Below are 16,315 nucleotides of genomic sequence, written 5' to 3'. Positions count from 1 at the left end.
AAATAATTTCATTGTCAAGTTTACCACGGAAGAACTCCAAATCCAGATGGCTTCATAAGCAAGGACTAACAGATTTTTAAGGAAGAAATAATGCCAATATTTCTAAACTCTTTCAGAGAATAGAAAAAGAAGAAGCACTCTTTTCTCCATTATATGAGTTAACCTAACCTTGGTAGCAAAACCAGCAAGGAGAGTTCTAAGAAGAAGAATCAGAAGTCAGCCTCACTGAACATAAATGCAAGACTCCTAAACATAGTATTAGTCTATTTCTTTGAGTTCACATCTTTTTTAGTGGAGACATTTATTTTCACATTGATCCATTTCTCTACTGCTTTGGCACACATATAGGCTCTGTCAGCCCCACTTTGGGAGTGACCATATGACTACACTGGCCGTGGAATTTGAGTAGAAGTGACACATGCTGCTTCCAGGCCTGATCTGTCAAATACCTCCCACATGATCTTTATACTCTCTTCCCTGTTTGCCAGCCAGGTGCAGAGAATCCAGATGGAACTCTTGAGGTCTTGTGTGTGGAAGCACAAGATAAATGAATCTGGGCTCTGAATAATCTCATGCAAGTCTCTCTCGGATCAGAAACATCCTCATGTGGCTTTGTATGAATAAGAAACTTCATTGCGTTAGGCCACTGAGATTTTTGTTTGTTAAAGCATCTCATGTTACTTATGCTAACTAATACAGAAATTAAACCCAGCTATATAAAAGAGACAGTACATCATGACTAAGTTGGATTGCTCTCAGAAATGCAGGGTTGACTTAACAGAATTATCCCATCATTGTGGAATGGAACTCTCAATATTTATACATTGAGAATGTATAATTCTACAAAAAAATAATCTTTATAGAGTCAAAGAAATGCCAGTCGAAATCCTAAGGATTTTTTTTTTTTCGAGAATTCAACAACTGATTCTGAAATAAAGGGAAACTGAGGGGGAAAGTTTTGTCATTACAGAGGTAGGATAATATTTCCTGGAGAAGGGAGAGTTGTGTGATTGAGGGAGATATGGAGGTTCTGGTTCTACTCTGTGTTTTGATTTGGTTAGAATTACTAGTATTCATTTTATAATGGTTGAATTTAATAAATTTTGATGTCCTTTTGTCTGTGAATATTTCACAGTTTTAAAAAATTAAATGTTTTTATGCATTTTCAGAGTGTCTAGGAAGAATACGAAGTATCTTTCAAAATTAGCAACAATTATTAAAAAGGAGGAAAAGGAGAACTTTCCTTATTTAAAAAAATTCTATTTAGTTTAAGTTCCTTGGAACTTAAGACATATTATTCCTTTATTTTACAAGTAGTCCTATCTTGTGCTAGATCTGACGCTCCATAAATACTGGATGAATGGATAATTTACTGCTCGGGTGCTTGACAGAAATGAGATTTAAGGTGGGTGGTGGTATTATAGATTAATTAGCTCCTTGTGCATTTAAAAAAACCATGCGTATATACCTTTTGAGTACTTTTAATTCCATAGTTTTGCTTCCAAGTACTGTGATTCTGTTAGTTTGGAGTGGAATTTGACAATTATAAAATTGAGCATACATTAAAGAACATTTCAGTTCTTGGTAGGTAGTAGTTAAAAACACAGTCTTGTCAGGTGTGGGCTCTGGTAAACATTCAGGCAGTATAGACTCCAGAGTCTAAAACTTCATAGCCTATCTCAAAATTCCAGAAAATCCTAGCCCCCTGGAATTTTTATCAGTTCTTATTTCAGACTTCATGTGGTTTAAATATTTAAACTTATTTACAGTGAATACTATGAATACTAGATTTCTTTACTAAAAAACAAAAGATTATGGTAATATGTATATATGTTATGTGTGTGTGTATATATATGTGTGTATATATATCTATATCTCTGTGTGTATATATATGTATATATATGTATATATATCTATATATACACATGTATATGTATATGTGTATATATAATTTGCATGGAGAGTAAGCATGTCTGAAATTTTAAGTACATTATTTTTTGCTGATAAGAGCATGTAAGCTGAAAAAAACTATTTAAAAATGACCACCTTTAATTTACAATCCATTTTGAAGCATGTTTGCTTTTTAAGTTTATTGTATAAAAGAAGACTTGGGTATACTTAGGGAAAAAAGTCTAAACAGCATTGTTTTTGCCTCGAGTTTCTTATCCCTATCTCCTTTCCACCATTTCCTTACCCTTTCCATCTCCACTGTCACCAGCAGATTTAATAATATATGCTAGAAAATGAAGTACAAGCCCTGCTGAGCAGTGTTTTGTACCCAGAATTCTGTGTATGCTTCCTTGAACTTGAAAGATAAGGTTGCTGATGCTTTATAAGTAGAACAGTACAACACTTTAAAGATCTTTGTTGGTGTATGTACCGTTATTTGAATCAATTACCTTTGGCCAGAAACAGTAAATACTCCTCAGTCATCTTACTTCCAGGTTTGGGATCCTTTCTGAACTCAGGGTAGTGGAGGCACTAGTGAGACTTGTTTTGGGAATTATATGGCTTAGATAAGGAGACTACTAATATGTGACCTAAAGGATTATGACAGATTCCATTATCAAGGTTCTTTGATTGTAAGAACTGGAAATCCATTTAAAGTAACTCAAGCTAAATGAGAATTTATCATTTTTCTAAAAGATTTTATTTATTTGAGAGAGAGAAAAATAATACACGTAGTGGGGAGGGGCAAAGGGAGAGGGAGAAGCAGGCTCCCTGCTGAGCACAGACCCCCCCCCCCAATGTGGGGCTCGATCCCAGGACCCTGAGATCATGACCTGAGTCGAAGGCAGATGCTTAACCAACTGAGCCACCCAGCCACCCCTGAAGGAGAATTTATTGAGAGAATACAGTCAAGTAGCACCCAAGGCAGGAAGGAATACCTGGTCTCCTAAAGGCTTGACACCAGGAGCTCCATCTCAAGGTCTGTATGGCGTGTCATCTCTGCCACCAAGCTTGGTTTGCTGGATGACTCTCGTGAAAGCACAATAGTTGGTCTTTATGTAAAAATAATTGATGTTCTGGGTCCTTATCCAGTTAACCACTTTTGTAATCAGAGCATAATTTCCAAATTAAAGCTTCAGTTATCTTACTATCTTTTGTCTCAGTAGGAGAAAAGGTTTGGTGAGCCATGGGACCTTTGTCTTAGTGCTTATATAGATTTTTTTAAAAACTCGGTTCTCTATAGATGGTATGAATTTTTCCTTACTCTCGAGAAGTATGGCTTTTGTTTTTTAGATTACCGAGTTTGTATTACAACCTGCTGGGCTCAAAATAAGATCTAGAATCAAAACGTTTGGTTGTTAGTGATTATACACACTCCGTGTAAGAGATGTCTTCTCGCACTACCAATTCTGTTCTTTACTATCCAAAAGCCCACTGGGACATCTCCCAGCAGCTTTCAGAATATAGTCTGTTGTAAGTTAAATATACATATGAATTTAAGAAATTATACGTATGGGGGTGCCTGGGTGGCACAGCAGTTAAGCGCCTGCCTTCGGCTCAGGGCGTGATCCCGGCGTTCCGGGATCGAGCCCCACATCAGGCTCCTCCACTATGAGTCTGCTTCTTCCTCTCCCACTCCCCTGCTTGTGTTCCCTCTCTCGCTGGCTGTCTCTATCTCTGTCAAATAAATAAATAAAATCTTAAAAAAAAAAAAGAAATTATACGTATGAAATTATATTTTTGTAGTGCAGAAACCGCTACAACAATTTCTGTGGATTTGTCTAGTACAAACTAGTATCTTTAGATTGCCTTATTATTTAATGTATTTTAACAAATTCATAACTTTGTGTTTTAGAAGACTTCTAAAGTAACTTGTCACAGCACCCTGATCTTGTTCTTCTTTACTGTTTTTTATCTTGCAAGTATAATAAATACATATTTCATGTTTGTGTACACCTTGTTTGTCTAGACTCAGAAAATGTAAAGCAATCTAGACTTCAGCCTTTGATTTGAAAGTTCACATATTAGTTGAGGGTACAGTAGATAGGTAAATACAAGGTAGTATAGGATAAATGAATGTTCTGTTGAGTAAGTGCTCTTAAAATTTTAGCATACGGAAGCACTGAGGGAAAAGTTTCATGGAAGATGGGGTTAAAACTAGGCCACAGTGAGCTATAAAATAGTCCTACAGACAAGAAGGCAGGGTTTCAAACAAGTGAGCCGGTAAGTAGGAGCTAGGTTGTTGGTGACTTGCATTTAGGCTAAGGAATTTTGGTTCTGTATTCTATATCTGTTATTTCAAAAGAAGAATGTAAGATATATAAATCTCTTGGGGTTCAGGAAGAAAATTATTGAAATTCTATTTAACTCTAAAATGTGCTTATTAAGATTAATTTATGCATATGTTGGGGGTTGTGCATAAAATACGTTTCTGGATGGGGTAGATAATCTTAAGTCTTAGAGACTGCTGCTTTAGATCATACAGAGCCATCAAAGGTCTAAAGCAGGTGTGACAAATACAAAGTGGTATTGAGGAGACCTGGATGTCTAACAAGTTGTGGGACAGATTAGAAAAGAGAGAAAAGTAAAAAAAAAAAAAAGAAAAGAGAAAAGAGAAAAGTAGTAAAAGAGGAGGATATAATAAGCATCTGGTCATACGGCAGCACAGGCCTGTGTGGTGACAGTGGAAATAGTAATCTATAAAACTTGGTATTCCCTGTGAATTGTGGGGGAGAAAACAAAGCATGGGCAGCAAGATTGCTTGCTGTGTTGGCTAGAAAAGGTTGAGTCTGAAGAGGGGATCTATTTAATGACAGATAATGAGTTCCATTTCAGTTAAATTGAAATAGAGTAGCCAGATATCCTAATGAAAATGTGCAACAGGCAGTTGGACTATAGGTCTTCCAAATTTCAGATTAGATGTGAAAGAGAGCATAATCATTACTCTATAAAATGAACACGCATCAAAGATTTTATTTAATGAGTGCACCAGTAATATGTTACAACCAGGCAAAGAACTCAAAATACCACATAATAGTAGTTAAAGAATGCTGAAATGAATTTACAAATTCATTTGTAACGGGTCAGTATCTACAAGGTGATAATAGTAACATCCCACAGGAAACAATTTCTATGAACAGGAATTATTTGCAGTTATTATTCACTTTCTGCAAGTTAACTAACATCCATCCCTATTGTAAAATAGTCTAGTCAAAGAACAAAGGTGGATAAAACCTGAATGAAAGTTCTAGCCAGGATATAGTTTTCATTGTTTTTTCCTTAAATTGATAGAAACATTTTAAGTTTTAGAGCCTTCCTATTGATAGTCTTTAATCAATAGACAGAAGGTCTTAAGTTCCTCTTCATTTAGTTAAAACTCATTTAATTAATACCAAAGAAAAATAAAACCTTCTCTTTTAAATTTAATTTGGGCATTTCCATCTCAGAAACTGTGGATGCAATATAGGGATCCCTTTTCCCTTGGAAATTCTTATAAGTAAAACACTACCCACTCTCCTTCCACGAGCTTGAATTTCACCTTAGAACTCACTTGCTTCAGATGGAGAGGAACCCTGCTTCAGGAGATCCTGGGTTTGTAGTTTTAGACTGTTGTACTCTTAATTCTGTGATAGGAGTAGCATTTAATTTATGAATTATCACAAGAATTAAGGATTTTTCTCTTTTATTTCTTGAAGAAGAGTACTGACAGGTCACAAGCCTTCTATGATCATATATCTCTAATTTTTGATACTATAATAAATTAATATAAATCATTAATCAGTTAACCAAATATTTTCAAAAAATTTAACAGCACATTGGTTTTTTCTTTTAAAAGCCAATACTCAGTCCATACTAAATCCTAACAAGAGTTACTAGGAAGTTCTTTTCCCTTGAGTTTACATTTACTATGCATCACAAGTCAAGGGTAGTTCTACTGTCATAACTGTTAAACAGTAATCTTCAAAAAAGGTAAAATCCTGGTTCTCAGATATAAAATGAACATGAATCAAAGACTTTAACTCATGGGCACTTGGGTGTCTCAGTTGGTTAAGCCTCCAACTCTTGTTTTGGGCTCAGGTCAAAATCTCGGGGTCCTGGGATCACCCGGCACTGGCCTCTGCACTCAGTGCAGAGTCTGCTTGAGAATTCTCTCCCTCTCCCCCTGCTCCTCCCCACCACTCACACACTCTCTCTCTAATCTTAAAAAAAAAAAAAAAAAAAAGTTACGGGTGGTTAGTAGGTAAGTCCAAAGATTAGACAGATATATAAGCCCATCAAGAAGGCAAAATAATTTGCTTCATAGATGTGAAAAAAACTGACCTCTTTCACATTAAGGGCAGAAGTCAATTGAACCTCCAGCAGACAGCATTTATTTGCATGTCTACAATGATTTCTATTACTGTCAGTTTCAACAAGTTAATCTCTCCAGAGTTGTAAAATAACTCAAAGGCACAAATCCTATAGAATCAGATGACATGGAAGGATGTGCCCTAAACAATACATAGTTTTCCATAAAGACACTTAGGAGTTATTTTATGATCCATTTAAAAATCTTTCAAAATCTGTCCTTACCTAACTAAGATAAACGTTAGCTAAGGACATTGATTATTTAAACCTACATTTTATGCTGTAGATTAAAGTATGCAGAAAGTACTTGACTGAATTGGCCCAAAATATAAAAAGAAGAGCCATTAAAATCATAATACAGTTTAACTTTATTGTGAGAAGTAGAAATGTTTGTATTTTAAAAGTGCTTAGCTGACCCTCCAAAAACAAAATTTCTGTCTTTTAGAAATGCACTGCTGCAAATTGTGGGTGCATTCATTTTAGGATTTCATTTAAGTCATCTTTGTAGTTGGAGTCATTAAACATGTTTGGAACACTGGTACAAAAGAACATAGAACTGGTTGTATCAAGTTAGCTTAAATTAATAACTTCATTATTTAAGAAAAGCAACTTCAGTCAACATGCATGATACACAGCACTGAAAATTGAAAGTATTTTGGCACAATTGACTTTTCCCCTTACGTTTGCCATAATGTCGCTGAAAACTGTCAATTGCATGTATGAGAGTAAAGTACTTTTGAAGTACCGTTTACTTCAGAATGGAACATTATCATCATCAGTAATAGCCATGGACTGTGCCCCGTGCTGGTACCCTTAATCCACTTAAAAGCAGATTCCTCAAAATGGTTGCGTTTCAGACTGTGTTTTCTTCATTGAGCAAGTGTTTTTATTGTGGCTCCTTGAAGCATGTGAGAAAACTGAAGCTAGCCTGTTTCTTATATGCCTCGCCTAACGTTGTTAATAGATTACAGCATTCCATTTGTTAGTACCTGTGACACAGGAGAAACTTTTACTATAAAGCTATGTGGTAACGATAAAGAAGACAGAAAAAGTCTTTTTATGGTAGTTGGGTCCTCACAACAACTCTTCGTGTTCTGGTGATAAGAAGACACACGTTGGATATCCAGTAGAGGTACATGAGCTTGTTATCTCCAGGGCTGATAGAGCCTCTTAAATTCCCACACAGTGACAGGAACCCCATCTGAAGTGAAGGTTTGCAGAGCTGGAGATACCAGAGCACTATTCTTCCTCATGAGTACAAGGAGGGTTAACCCTATTGTTGTAGAATAAAAATTTTGTGTAATTACTTAAAAAGGCCATATTCTTTTTCTTCAGTAATTTAAAAGCCCTTCAAAGAGGCGCATACTTGGTGCTTGCTGTTAGTGAAGAGCACGACTGTGAATTTCCTCATCTTAAAATACATGAATATGACGGGAAAATATCTAGAGATTTCAGGCTAGAATAAGTCAACAAGTTCATGATGAAATCTTTGTGTAGGCACTTACTATATTTGTTTTGTTTCTAGGGCTGTGTAGGTTATAAGAGTTCACTGTGTTCCAATATTCTGAGTGTTAACGTCTTCATTGCTGATAGCAACTTGCAGAGCTTTGGCAAGCAGAACTTGCTACCGTGAACAGGGGAGAACACATGTCTCCATCCCTTAGTTCTAAATAGCAGGACCTTTTATGGCTAAGGACACATAAAAGTTCGTGTGATTAGTTAGATCCACAATGCGGAGCCGTGGGGCCAGTGTTGGAGAAGTACGTGTAGTGTTTGCTCTATGCTTATGTTTAGTGATTGTGTCATGGTGGAGATTTCAGGTGTTGTATGTGGGGTTCCTAATGCATGCTAAGTAATTTGAGAAGTTAACATATCTGTGCTTAGGATTTCTTATGATTCTATAAGCACAAAAAAATCAAATTGACTAAAGTGATTTTAAAATAATTTGACTTCATGGTGACTAACATAATAAAAAAAAATTGTAAAAAATTAATAAAAAACAAGTAACCCTACCACTTGCAAAAGCATAGCTGGACCTTGAACACATTATGCTAAATGAAGTCACACAGAGAAAGACAAATACTGTATGAACTCACTTACATGTGGAATCTAAAACAAACAAAAAACCATACTCTGTGGAAAAAGAGAAAAAATAAAATAATTTGACTTCAGAGAAACCAAGAAAAAAAAATTCTCAAATCTTAACCTATTGTGTGTTTATAGTCTTTCAAGGAAAAAAAGGTATAAAATAAGCATTCATAATTATTGTAAATCATATTTTAAAGGATATCAAGATTATTATGAATTAATTAAAAGTATATCTTTAATTTAAATAATTGTTAGCAGACTTATATAGTACTAATCTATTGATCAAACTTTGTTTCCCAGTTAAATAAGCTTTGTCAGTTTACTTGGAAAATTTTAACTTCCGTTTTAAAACTTCTCAGTGGTTGGCTGGAAAATCAGCAAGTCTCAAAGCTATTTAAACTGTTGAACTCCATAATTCTGCTTTAAAAAAAGACCCATCAGGGTTTTTACAAAGGTAGACATTCTGGAAATAATTAATATTCTACAGATTGTCAAGCTCTTGGTTTTAAAGTTACTCTTTTAAATATTGGACAAGTCATTTCATGATTTTAATGAAAAAAAAATAAAAATCAGAAAACCAGCTGTTCATTATATTTTTACCTTAAAGTAAGAAGAAAAAAAAAAAGTGAACATATGGTGTAGGAGATACTGATGCTTTCATGATACTCAAGAAAGTTTTCCAGAAAGTCAGCTCAGTGGATTAAATCAACCCATGAAGGAGCGCTATAGAAAGAGCTAGCAAAGGGGGGAAGATACATGCGGAATAACATTTTATTACAAATTTTAAAAGTAAGTAGAAAGGGGAAATTTTCATAATTTTTTTTGTTTTATAGAACTTCAAAATAAATTTGTTGCAACCTTATAATAATACATGTTCAGTGTCACTAATAAAGTCACTAATAATATGTATATTCTAAAAAAGAGTCATTACTGTCATATGTAAATAAGTTTTTATGCTTCAGAGTTATGTAGGAAAATGAGAGTATTTAAGAACAAATCAGTGAAGTTATTGAGATACGATGCTAATTCTGGTGGCTAGGGTAAACTCAGGCGGAAAGCAGTTTCAGTAGATGAAGTTGCTGAAATGTTCATTTTGTAAAGGTACTGTGATAGCTTCTCAAAGCATCATTTTGATAGATTTCTGTGTCGGTTCGCACATTCATTGGCCCTATCAGATATGTCGATCAGGCTATAATCAGATTCAGGTTGTAACTACCAGAGCCGTGAGTAATGTGGTATCCTCTAGGAGGTTTGGGAAGAAAGAATCCAAACAAGTAAACGTTACTTTTTTTCTTAATATACAATGGGAGTGTTAATTTTGCTTATATCTAAGGTTTGCCTTATTTGAAGGATTAGAGTACATTTGTGATCATTTAAAACCATTTCAGTGGCTCTTGTAATAATTCAATTCATTCAGTCTGTGCTCTCTTAATAAATTTTACAAAAAAACTCATGGCAAGTTAGTATCATTTGTGTGTGAATTTTCCAATTGTATTTCAGACTTTAAGAAAGAAAGGCCTTAATGGTTGTGAGAGCCCTGATGCTGACGATTACTTTGAGCACAGTCCACTCTCGGAGGACAGATTCAGCAAACTAAATGAAGATAGTGATTTTATTTTCAAACGAGGCCCTGTAAGTACTTTTACTTTACCTCTACTTTTTATTTGTTGATCCTTTTTGTTAACTTCATTATATAGGCTCTGAACAAGAAGGAACACAGAGGGTGCGACAGCCCAGACCCTGATACTTCCTATGTGCTAACTCCACATACAGAAGAAAAATATAAAAAAATTAATGAGGAATTTGATAATATGATGCGGAATCATAAAATCGCAGTGAGTACTAAAGTATGGTTTGTGCTTTTATCTTGTGCATGAAGAAATTGGCTACACTTCTTTTTATTTTCACAGTGGGTGATGATACCACTAAGTAGAAAGGGAAAAAATTTCATTAGTTGTTGGTTTTTTTTTTTGGTTTTATAGAACTTCAAAATAAATTTGTTGCAGTTTTATAATAATACATGTTCAGTGTCTTAAACATGGAAGTGAAGAGAAAACATCCTAATCTAAGTTCTACTTACTATCTCCTGTACCTTTGGATAGGGCACATAAACCCCTCCTGGATTCCAGTTTTTCAACTGTAAAGTAAATGAGTTGGCTTACACAATTTTAAGGTCCCTTCTAGCTCTAAATTTCTGTGATTATAAATATATAGGGTACATATAAGATTTCCCTTTCCCTCTCGTGACTTTTAAAAAATATTACATGTACGTAAATAGATGTTGAGACTATAAAATATAAAATGGTTAGATTTATTACAAAATTTGATGTTTCAGAATTATTTTTAATTATTCTGTATAGTTGCTGTAATAGTAGTAGCTTACTCTTTAGTTCTTCGTAAATGTCCCAAAACTATTTGGCAAAATACCTCCAAACTCCTTTTCTTTTCTTTTACTGTAGGTATTGAGAAAGAGAGGCTTTGCTTGATACTAATTTAAGGAAACAATGTTCTTAAGCTGGTTGCAAAACAAATAGTTGGTTTAAAATTTTCCTATGCTCATACATCTAACCATCCAGAAAACCAATACTTTTTTGAGTTCATGCTTCTTTGATAGTTCTTCAGAGAGTTCTCTTGGGAAGCTCATTGGCAAGAGCTGCTTAAACCAGCTATTCTGGATCTGATTTTCTAATGCTGTATCTGTATTGTAGGCTTCATGGAACATATTGGTTCCGATGCTAATATTTATCTCATTGTCAGAGTTAATTCTCTTAAAAACTGTGCCTTGAAGTATACATCATGGATTATCTCTCCAAAGGAGTCCTTTAGTATAAGAAGCTCTTAAAAAATACCTTTTAAGGAAGTATTTTTATGCTAATACCTTTATTATTCTTAAAAAAACAAAATAATAGCAAACAAAATAAAATCCCTTCTGGCTTCACATGGGTGTTTGTGACTTTGTAGTAAATGTTAAGCTGCAGAATATTGTGTAAATAAAATTGCTTTATCTTTGAAAAAAATTTTATGATATATCCCATTGTTTTATATCAGTTAATGAATTATAATTTTCTTTCTGAAATAAACTACTATTGAATAGAGTACATAAACATATTCTTCCAGCTTTGAATTAGCAGTGTTACCACTCTTTGCAATCACTGTTTTAAAATAGGGGGAGAGGATAGCTTTTTTCTTTCTCTATAATGGAGATGTTACAAAGAGAACTGTTATTTTCATGGTTAACAAGTGTATGTGGTCTGTGGAGGAAATACAAGAAGAAATAGCAAGTATTATTTTAAGGGGGCGTGGAATATTTAGGAGGGAAGTAAGATAGCATTTATAATTGTAATTTAATCTTCATACAATTTAAAGAAAGGTTGTCTGGTTAATTTTATTGTTTAGATGGTTTCTTTGCATTTTCATTACACTCAGATTACATTTGTTGTGTATATATGACTCGATTTTTTTTTTTTTTTTTAGTTTTGTCCATTAAGAATGTCATTTGATAAAGTCAAACCAGGGTTTACTTGGTGTATTAAATTTATAATACGTGTACATATTTTTCTCGTTTTGTTATATTTGTAATCTTTCGATAGAAATGTAATGTTACTAAACTGGTTTTGATTCTTTAAGTGCTGATTTTATGCTTACTTGATAACAGTGATATATTTTGTAATGTCTAAATCTGACACCACTTTAATACCAGGTTCTGACATCTAATTTTCGTCTCTGTAAATATTTGAAATATAGTAGTATAATACGTATTTCTATATAAAAATGGAAATTGAAAAGGTTATGTCAGACATACTCATGTTCAGATATAATTCTTAAGAAAACAACTTAAATCTGCCATTTGATTTAGTAAGAAACTATCCCCATCCTTTACTTTTAATAACTCAAGCTACCTTATCAAATTAAAGTTCCTAAGTTATTACATTTAATACAGATGAAAATGAAAATCACAGTTTTCTCTTCCTTGTTCTTTATTTACAGCCTGGTTTGCCACCTCAAAACTTCTCAATGTCTGTCACAGTCCCTGTGACCAGCCCTAACGCTTTGTCCTACACTAACCCAGGGAGTTCACTTGTGTCCCCGTCTTTGGCCGCCAGCTCCACATTAGCAGACTCAAGCATGCTGTCTCCACCTCAAGCCACGTTACACAGAAATGTATCCCCGGGAGTCCCTCAGAGACCGCCAAGTACCGGCAGTGCAGGTGTGTAGCGGTCTCACTTCCGCTGGTTCTTTGATAAAAAGAATTGCTACATAAGCAGTTCCTTATTTTGCTACCCTTTAATTTTCTGTCTTTGATGAGCAAGAGTCACTGCTACATAATTGGCTCCAGTTTAAAGACTATTTTTGAGGACTTATTGTGGCGCTCTAGCATGCTCTCAGCACAGTGGAAGGATAGACAGAATCTGCCATCTGTAACTTTCCTTATCATAGGAAAGCCCTACTTTGACAGGCAGAAAATTTAATTAGGATATCATGAGCAAAGATTTAAAGTTAGAGTGTGAGTCACTCATGTCAGAAGTACAGAGAATAGGTGATGGGTATTAGGAGGGAACGTATTGCATGGTGCACTGGGTGTTATATGCAAGTAATGAATCATGGAACTTTACATCAAAAACTAGGAATGTACTGTATGGTGACTAACATAATATAATAAAAAAATATTATTAAAAAATACAGAGAATAGACGCACCTGATTGGAGTTAGAGTTCATGAATTCAGCAGAAATTTGCAGTGCCTTTATAGCTGTACTCTTTGTAATGCAGTGTCTCTCCTTTGAGTCCTAGATTTAGTAGTACTCCATTAGCACTGCCCCCATTCTTATCAAATATGTACTATTCGATATTGACACAGGAAGGCATTTGCATCAGAGCTTGATAGGTGAGCTTTTATATGTATATTTAACTACATCATATTACACAGTAATGCCAAATTAAGTCTAGGCTAGTTTTTATTTTTGCTTTTTAGAAAAGGAGTACAGGTTACTTCATTCAGATAAGGAGAACCAATTCATGTTCATTCTTTGCCCTCTGTCTTCTCTCTCTAAAATTTCTAGGTGGGATGTTGAGCACTTCAGACCTCACAGTGCCAAATGGAGCCGGAAGCAGCCCAGTGGGTGCGTGCATTACTCCTGTTTCACTTTGTAGGCACCTATCCTATTAGAGATAAAAGGAATATTGTCCCTCAAATAAGGCCTTTTACCAAATGAAGAAGAAGAAATGGGTACATGACTAGAGTAGACTTAATTTTCTTCTGGGGGGTACTTTTACTATTATTTAACATTTTTTGATAACAGTGCTGCTCTGTTCTTTGTATCTTGGCCTTGCGTGCCTCCTATATAGCAGATATCGTTCTTTGCTAAAGATGATACTGCCTTCATACAGTTTTTACATCAAGCCAGTTTTTTAAGGAGAAGCTTTCTGTATCCTCTTGTCTCACCAAAGTTAGATCATTAGCACACTGATAACATTTTATAGTAGCATGAAATGTTTTTAGAGAGGTTGCAGTACAAAGAAATGGTGGGCCTACTTCTAGAGCTACAAAGATTGTTTGGGTGGCCACATGTAGAAAATTCACATTTTGTCACAGTTATAGCCAAATTGGTTTTGTTTTGTTTTTCACTTTGGGATTCTTTCCAACGATGACTAGCAAGTTTAAACACATGTTGTAAATATGTCTGCCCAACCTTGAAGTGCTGGCAAAGGTACACTGTGAACTGAACATTACAAAAATATGGCCTATATGTCAAAGAGTATAAGAATAACTGTATTCCTTTGGATTATCATCACATTAAGTGGTCTTGGTCTCTTAATCTGTGATAAACACAGTTGTCATCATTGTATCTGAAAACAAGGGCAGGAATTTCCTCCCTGCTTTTAGATACTGTGTGTTCCTGGAGACTTCTGAACACAGATCACTTCTAGGAAAAATTCACAATTGCATGTGTTCAGCCCATTCATTCTATAGAAATGTAAGGAGCTTCTTCCTCAAGAAAATTGTAGAGATGATTGAATAACTTAAGATGATGAGAAAGAAACAGATATTGCTGAAACAAGTTATAAAACATAGTGACCTAAAGTAGGGTAAATGCCTAATCATGTCTGTCACATATTAATAGCTCTTTGAATGGAATTAATTAATTATCCCATTGTAGGATATTTTTTAACATAATTGTGGAAAATTCATAACAGTCTTAACAGTTATACATTAGGCTGCTATACTTGTATGTGTATTTCCAAATATTTATAGTGTATTTCGACTCCATTTTAGTTATTTGCATGCCCATATACATACTCTTTTTGTGTTAAATTTTCCCATATGCTTTTACTCCCCCAGTACTGTCCATCTTACTTTGCCTTCTACTTCCTAGCAGAGTTAAGGCTAGAATCAAAAATTTCTGTTTTATTTAATGTTAATTGTAACTACCTCTTGGTTTATTTCCCAACTTAGTTTTATTTCATGGAGTTTAACTCTTCGAAGATTTCTAATGTGTTTTCCCCTTGCCTTTACTTTTTTTTTCATCCTTCTGGCATATCGTAAACATGGTTCTTCCTCCTGTCAAACAAGTGTTTGAATTCTCTCTTTTCTTTCTTGTACTTTCCACACTTCCTAAAAGCTTTTTCACTATTTTTTTCTTGTCTGCCATGCAACTGTGAATCTAGACTTTGTCCCTGCTGCTTGGTTTTTCTCCTTTTGGTAATTTAAAACTCAGACTTTGTCATCATCCTAATTTGACCTTCTGCATATAACCCTGTTTCTTTTGTTCTTTTTTCATTCATTTTTCTTTTTTTATAAGCCTCTTCTCCTGTCGTGACCGTCATGTTTAGAGGGCTGCATAAGCACACTCCTCGGATCATGGCACATCATCGTTGGTTTATACAAAGCATCTCAGTATGCTGGGCATTAATTAATCCCCTCTATACCACTGTTCCATTCCCATGCCCTTCCTTCCCGCATCGGAGGCAACTACTTTAATGTGTTTAGTATTAGTAGTGTTAATAATCATGATTAGTGAACATCTATTTCTATTAAAACTTAAAATTCAAGTAAGTATTAAAATATTTTAAGTGCTTAGTGAGTTATTTATGTAAAGATTTTATTTATTAGAGCACATGAGTCGATGGGGGGGAAGGAGCAGAGGGAGAGGGGGAGAGACAAGGAGCCTCCCCGCTGACCCACTGAGTGGGAAGCTGGACATGGGGCTTGATCACACCCTGACCCGGAGGCAGACGCTTAACCGACAGAGCCAACCAGGCGCCCCTTTAGTGAGTTATTTAAAAGTCTGTTTCCATTATTATGTATACACAGAGATAAATCCTGCTCCTTAGGGTACACCTCAACATCTCATAATACATCGAGATTGGATGTCCTGATTCTTCATTGGTTCATACTCGTATATGCCTATTTTACTTTTACTACGTGTAATTCTACTTGTTTGGATTGTATTTTAAATGGCATGTGCATTATAAGTGCTTTTTAACAGAATTAGATTTAACTGAGTAGACATTTTATATCACTTCGTTCAGATACCAACTGGAAACAGTTATTTCTGTGAAATACTTAGAGCATACATGGGTTTAAAGTGTTTCTTACTAGAAATTTTCCCTAAAGGAAATGATCTGTCATGGGTATTTTAGAAATGTTATTTTTGTGAGGAAGAGTCAGATAATATATTTTAGCTCATTTTCAACAATGGTGCCATTTTGGTTTAGTAGTTTGGAAAAAATCATTTAAACTCATTATTATACCCAGATATACTCTTTTTGAATGAAAAGATTAAGCAGTTAAAATTCCCAGAGAAATTTAGAGGAAAAAATATTAAAAGGTATGAGAATGATTTCTAATCTATATTTTTCAAGATATGTTTCTTGGAACTGTATAAGAAGAAGGATTTATCTATGTTTGGTAAACCTTGTGTTAAATAAAA

The 16,315-nt window shown here is 34.7% G+C and overlaps 1 protein-coding gene across 28 annotated transcripts in view; it reads left to right on the top strand.

Annotated features, from left to right (window-relative positions):
- The window catches only part of MEF2A (myocyte enhancer factor 2A), a 162,189-nt gene that overhangs the window by 116,110 nt on the left and 29,764 nt on the right, over window positions 1-16,315 (top strand). For 10 of the 28 annotated variants that reach the window (XM_048221093.2, XM_048221088.2, XM_026510361.4 and 7 more), the window contains 3 exons: window positions 10,083-10,220; window positions 12,373-12,592; window positions 13,445-13,504. In XM_048221093.2, the coding sequence (XP_048077050.1) occupies window positions 10,083-10,220; window positions 12,373-12,592; window positions 13,445-13,504 (418 nt within the window). Of the gene's footprint in view, window positions 1-9,885; window positions 10,018-10,082; window positions 10,233-12,372; window positions 12,593-13,444; window positions 13,505-16,315 lie in introns of all 28 variants that reach the window. The other 18 variants (XM_048221103.2, XM_048221099.2, XM_048221078.2 and 15 more) reach the window with 3 other exon arrangements.

Source organism: Ursus arctos, unplaced genomic scaffold (genome assembly GCF_023065955.2).
Source record: "Ursus arctos isolate Adak ecotype North America unplaced genomic scaffold, UrsArc2.0 scaffold_28, whole genome shotgun sequence".
Classification (NCBI taxonomy): domain Eukaryota; kingdom Metazoa; phylum Chordata; class Mammalia; order Carnivora; family Ursidae; genus Ursus; species Ursus arctos.
This window is presented reverse-complemented; position numbering and strand designations above follow the sequence as displayed.